The sequence below is a fragment of the Elephantulus edwardii genome, unplaced genomic scaffold (assembly GCF_000299155.1).
Source record: "Elephantulus edwardii isolate Elephantulus edwardi_28Jun2011 unplaced genomic scaffold, EleEdw1.0 scaffold00021, whole genome shotgun sequence".
Classification (NCBI taxonomy): domain Eukaryota; kingdom Metazoa; phylum Chordata; class Mammalia; order Macroscelidea; family Macroscelididae; genus Elephantulus; species Elephantulus edwardii.
This window is the reverse complement of record NW_006399771.1, coordinates 21,441,288-21,447,843: the sequence shown is the minus strand read 5'-3', so window position 1 is coordinate 21,447,843 and position 6,556 is coordinate 21,441,288. Positions and strand designations below refer to the sequence as shown.

Here is a 6,556-nt window from a genome sequence, read left to right as displayed (position 1 = left end):
CTGCACTTTTCTCCCTGCCCACCCCTCCCCACCAGCTCGCTTCCCCCTCCAAAGAGAAAAAGAAAAAAAAATTCTTTCATTAGTATACAATTCCCACGTCCCTTCCACCCACCTCCCACCCCGAGTACACTTCTCTATGTAACCTTAATTCTGGATTCCTGTGCTAACCATAATACTCAATCATATATCACTACTAATCTGTTCTTTCCCTCATCTGTTTCAATATAATATGCATAATTTATCCAGTTTTTTGTGTTACATATTTTTAAAGACATAATGTATCTCATAAGCCACAAATAGAAAGCCCGGAGAACAGAGAAAGGTCATGTCTCAGTATTTTAAAATGATAAAATTGGGACATGAACTTCAAAAACTTCCTTTACATAGGGAAAAGAAAAGCAACAACAACAATAAAAATACTGTTTCAGTAGAAAAAAAGAAACAGAAATATATTTTTTAAAAAAAGAAAAAAGTTGCATAACACAGACATACTGCATGCTCTCTTCATGCAATTAAAATCTTACTTTGTTTCATGTAATGTTCTTTTCCTAAACCGAAGAGGTGCCATATTTGGATCTGAAAGGATATGAGTGCTTTGTTTCCCATTGACTACATTTTGTCCTGGATCACTGATTACAGCCCTGTTTTAGAAAGCACAAAGTGTGAGAATTAATGTGTTGCTCCAGTATTCATATCTTTTTTTTATGTAGTTGGAAAAGCACTTACATAAAACATAAGTTTATATTATTATTAGATGTAACGATGTCAGTTTGAAGACTAGAGTACCTGATTCAACCCATAGTCTTTTCAATTGGTACACAGCTGAAAATTGTTCAGTGAATAAGGATAGCATGAGAAGAACTGATATTTTTTAGTATGGTGTCAGAGAAGAGTGCTGAAAATCCCACAAACTACCAACATATAAATATGTCTTGGAAAAGATGCAACCAGTGTGCTCCTTGGAGGCAAAGATAGTGGAACTTTGCCTCACATACTTTGGCCATGTTGTTAGGAGTGACCAGTCCTTGGAAAAGGACATCACGCTTGGAAAGGCAGAGGATCGGCGACGGAGAGAAAGACCCTGAAAGAGATGGATTGACACAATGACTTTAATGATGGGCTCAAGTATTTCAGAGATGGTCAGGGATGGCTGGCACAAAAGACGGCAGGGTTCAAGATCATTGTCATAGGGTTCCTATGAATTTTTAACTAACTAACTTAATATTCAGATCATATTTTTAACAGACATGAATCAATTAAGCTATTAAAATATTAACCATAAAAAAGTCAAAGTCTAGGTATTTTTTTATAAGTATTACCTAAAACTAAATTGAAATTTGGAGACAGCTAAGAGCTTCATGTCTTTATTTTACCATTCTGCCTAGTGGTAAGAATCTGTGCTACAATACCAAAGGAACACAGTTCAAATCCACCAGCTGCTCCATAGGCGAGGGATGGGTAACCTCCTCCCCTGTGATTAACTGCCTCTGATGCTGGAGCATCAGCTGTGGGTGAATTCTGATTTGATGGTACAGAACAACAACAAATTGAAAAATGCTTTGCTGGTTTCTGATACTATTTGGGTGGTGGAATAACAACAGTTATAGCCGATTCAATGACTGGGAAAATTGGGATGGGAGTGTCAGAGACAGTGCGATTGGCACAGGATAGAGGGGAGTTTAGGGCTGTTGTACATGGGGTCGCTATGAGTCGCAGGCGACTCAACGGCACATAACAATAACAATAACAATAGTAAACTAAGGATATAAAGTAAAAGTTGTTGTTGTTAGGCAGTGTCAATGTGAGTATGATTCATAGTGACCCTACAAAATCCAACCTGAACCCTGCCCTATCCTGTGCCATCATCATCATCATCATCTCTGACACACTCGAGTCCTATGTTGAAATCATCGTGTCAATTGATCTTATTGGGGGCTTCCTCTCCTTCACTGACCCTCCATCATTCCAAGCATGATGTTCCTTTCCAAGGTATAGCCTCACCTAGCTACAAGTCCAAAGTTTTGCCATCTTTGTCTCCAAATAGTGTAGAAGAGGATGCACGTAAGCTCTGGAAAAGAAGAGAGTTCATCAAAGACATCTTTGAAGAGGCAACACTACATTGACTTGAAGAATAGAAATTAGCTAAGAGCCAGAGTAATGATATCCCAGACTGAGGAACAATAGAGGCAAGAGTGTGAATATCTGACAGAAACAGCACACTTGAGGAACTGTACAGTGAATGAGAAAAATTACAGACTGAGTTAAAATGTAAGTCACTTGACTCTAGACCTCAATAACCTCAGTTCTAAAATAGAGGTAATGATGGTACCCATGTTGTCGTTCTTGTTAATTGCTTTTGAGTTGAGCATGACTCATAGTGACTCTATGAACAAAAGGCCCAAAGCCCCTCTACCACTATCAACCTTTATCAAAGTTAATAGAGTTTCGGGAGGCATGTTATTTAGGAAGTGAATGCCACTCCTGCTTCAAATATGTCATTCTATATTATTATTTTTATGTGCCATTGAGTTGGCTGCAACGTATAGCTGTATAGCTGTATAGTTGGCTGCAATGTACAGGAGCTCTGAACCATTCTCTGTCCTGAGTCAGTCTCATTAACTCCGAAACACCAACCCCTATTGCCCCAGTCACTGTATCAACCCATCTCAACTGGGATCTCATTCCTGCACTGTCAATCCACCCTTCCAAGGATGATGTCCTTCTCCAAGGACCAATTGTTCCTGGCCACATGCACAAAGGGGCAGAGCTTCAAAATCCTACCCACCAAGGAGAGATTTGGTTTCATGCTCTCCAAAACAGACCAATTTGGTTTTTTGGCCATCCATGATATGTTCAAGACTTCTCCAGCACCACATCTCAAAGGCATCTATTCTTCTTCTGTCATCCTTAGTCATTATTGACCTCTCTGAATCATAACAAGTAATTAATTGAGAATACGATGGCCTAGATTAGGCACACTTTTGTATTTAAACTGACATCGTTGCTCTTCAGCAATCTGGGGAGGTCCCTAACAGTAGATTTTTTTCCTACTGCAATTTGTCTTTTGTTTTCCTGACTACTAGTATTAAGTGTTGATTGTGGATCCAAGTAAGCTGTAATTGTTAACAACCACTCTTCTCCATCTGATATAGTGCTGCCAATTGGCCCAGTGGTGAGAATCTTTGTCTTGATGCTGAGCTTCAGTCCATATTGCAGACTACAGTCCTTGACCTTTTGCAGTAAGTGCTTCAGGTCCTCCTCAGTTTCAGCAAGCAAGGTTGTGTCATCTGTACATCATAGGTTGTTGATGAGTCTTCCTCCAATCCTGATGTAACATTCTTCCTCAAAAAGAATCTTTTCACCGTATTAAATCAATCTGTATGCTGAGCAAAATGTCCAAAAAAGTAGGCTAAATGAAGCTCAAGGAACTGAAGAACAAATTGAAACCTCGAGTTTCTATAATCAAGGATGCTTTCAGCAGAATATTAAATCATCCAGGAAGTATTAAAAGAATATTTGAAGAATATACTTAGCTACTGTATTGAAAGGAATTGGCAGACATAGAAGAATTTCATGAAACAACATATAGGCAAGAGTCTCCGGTAACAAATGAAGAAGTTCAGGCTGCTTTGAAGGAAATAGCAAAAAATAAGGCCCCAGGAATAGATGGTATATCAACTGACATATTTCAGCTAACAGACGCTGCCCTGGATGTGCTCACCAAGTTGTGCCAAGAAATGTGGAGACCAACCACTTGGCCAACTGACTGGAAGAGATCTATATGTGTTCCCATTCCAAAGAAGGGTGACACCACAGAGTGTGGAAACTATAGAACAATCTCATTGATTTCACATGCAAGCAAGATTCTACTGAAGATCATCCAAAAACGACTGGAACAGCACATTAGCAGAGAACTCCCGGAAGTCCAGTCTGGATTTAGAAGGGGTCGTGGTACTAGGGACATTGTAGCTAATATTAGATGGATTTTGGCCAAAAGCAGGGAATACCAGAGGAATGTCTATCTGTGTTTCATTGACTATGCAAAGGCATTCAACTGTGTGGATCATAACAAACTGTGGCTGACTCTGAGACAGTAGTCAGAACAGAGCAAGGAAACACCACATGGTTCAAAATTGGGAAAGGATATGTCTCCATGCAAATAATACCTAATCATATATTCCATTTAAGCAGTTCTCTCCCTCATCTGTTTCAACGTTCTGTACATTATTAATCACCTCTTTTCTTAGCTTACTTCAAACCCCAATGTCAGTCCTGTTTTATAACAGCGGCATCATGCAGTATTTGTTCTTTAATGACTGAGATTTCACTCAGTACAATGTCCTCCATGGTCACCTATTTTCTATAATATTTCATTAACACCTTGTTTTTAAATGCTGTGGTGGTGGTGTATACCGTCAAGGTGGAACTGTTCCATATCTGACCCTCTGGTGGGTTTTAGAGGCAGTTACTCACAAGAGAGGAGATTGTATATCCTCCTTTGTAGCAGCTGGTGGCCTTGAACCACGTGCCTTCAGTATTGCAGCACAGCTTCTTGCCACTAGGCCACAAGAGCAATCAGTCTTAAAATTGAAAAACGTGAATCCTCCAACTTGCCATTCTTTTTAAGACTGTTTTGGCTATTCAAGGTCCCTTGAAATTTTACATGAGTTATCTTTTTCTTTTTGCCAAAAAGGGGCACTGTGACTCTGATAAAGATTATGTCGAATCTTTAAGTCACCGTAGGGAATACTGCATCTTAAAGACATTATGTATTCCAATCCATGAACACAGCACCTCTTTTCATTAATTTACATTTTCTTTAAATTTCTTTCTGTAGTGTTTTGTAGTTCGAGGTGTATAAATCTTATCTTTTTCTTTGGTGATATATTTCATTTAATGAAAACACAATGACACATTTGTTATTGAGACAAAAACACATTTGTCTTATATCACAGAAACTATTAGTTTAAGATAATTTATAGTTTCAACATGAGATTATGCTATAATTCCTCAGAAATGTTGTATATTTGCAAAAATAGGTGGAGCTTTTCACAATTGTGATAAGAAGCAAGTATCATGTGAAAAATCAATACAGAAAACTAAGAGAATGTTGCAGTATTCTAATGATTCTGGGGTTTGAGAGACAGTGTAATGTTCAAAAGGAGAACATATTCCATTATTAAGTAATTTTGGTTAATTAAGAATAATATTTTAAATCAATTTATGAGAACTACTTTTGCAAGCAGCTGTTAAGCTATTAGGAAATAAATGGCTATGAAGCTGTTTAGGCCTAAATACATGGATCCGCTAGGTTTTTTATTGACCTGGGAATTATGTGGTAGGAAAATAATTTGTAAGACTGTAAACAGAAAATGCTCAGAAATCCCTGAGTCACTTGTTGACATATGTGAGAGCCACACATAAAAGCAAGAATTTTTTTTTTAATTTCTATATGGATTTTGAAAGAGAGAGAGAGATCAGCTGGCCCAGTGAAGAGAAAACGATGTGACCAAGACAAAGGTGGGTGACTTTTGGTTTGCAGCCCTCAGGCCAGTCTTTCATTGTTTTTGTTCAGACATTCCTCTAGGTCATATAGCCCTGGTGTACAAGTTGCCGAACCGTGGTCACTTGTGGTTGCTGTGAGGCTAAACATCGTGACACGGATGTGTCAAATGCATTAACGGTTGGCTACCCAATGCGGACTGAGAATGGGGTGGAGCTCCCCGATTAAACAAGTGTGGAAGGAGGAGTGGCATCCACTTCCATAATAGCTTGCCTCTGGAAACCCTATGAACTTGGAGAGAGGATGAAAGGCACCCAACCGTCAAGGACTCGCCTTCATAGGGTAGCTATGAGTCGCCTGAGACTCGACAGCACTTAACAACAACAACAACATATGGATTTTGATAGTCACTTACTAATACTTACCTAGATAAGTGATCTATCATCACTTGCTCAGCAACAGTTTGTTTCTTCTTCTCGGCCGCCACAACTTCCTGAGTAGGAAAATGAAAAAATGAAATACCACTTTTCATAGAGAAGAACAAAACAATATTTAATATAGGAGTTATAGAACACTTTCATCTTAAAAATATATTTTCACACTTAAAGTATATTGAAATGCTCTAATGGTACAGTTCATAGGAAATTATATGTCTAACCCAAAGGCCACACCTCTCTGCAAGTTCAAATCCACCAGTCCCTCCGTGGGATAAAAGTGGTAAATCTTCTCCTGTGCATTTAAATCTTCAGAAACGTAGAAAAGGTCTGAGTTAGTGTCCACCTGATGGCAATGAAAGAGTATCAAACTTAAAACTCAACTCATTGTCAAGTCAGGATCAATTCATAGTTGGCCTTCCAATGAATATCCAGGGGATGCAAATCAAATAGGAAATTGGAAATATTTCTCTTGTGGAGGAGCGTTGGACATTACTGAATTACACAGGCAATATTAAAACATATAGTTGTTGTTGTTGTTGTTATGTGCCATCGAGTCGTTTCCGACTCATAGCGACCCTATGCACAACAGCTCTAAACCCTGCCCTATCCTGCGCCA

At 38.8% G+C, this 6,556-nt stretch overlaps 1 protein-coding gene across 1 annotated transcript in view; it reads right to left on the bottom strand.

Annotated features, from left to right (window-relative positions):
- CAPS2 (calcyphosine 2) overlaps positions 1-6,556 on the bottom strand; it is a 60,109-nt gene that overhangs the window by 31,991 nt on the left and 21,562 nt on the right. Inside the window, exons 3-4 of the mRNA XM_006882562.1 lie at positions 5,929-5,996; positions 525-641 (exon numbers count right to left, since the gene is read on the bottom strand). Coding sequence (XP_006882624.1) covers positions 525-641; positions 5,929-5,996 — 185 coding nt within the window. The remainder of the gene's footprint in view (positions 1-524; positions 642-5,928; positions 5,997-6,556) is intronic.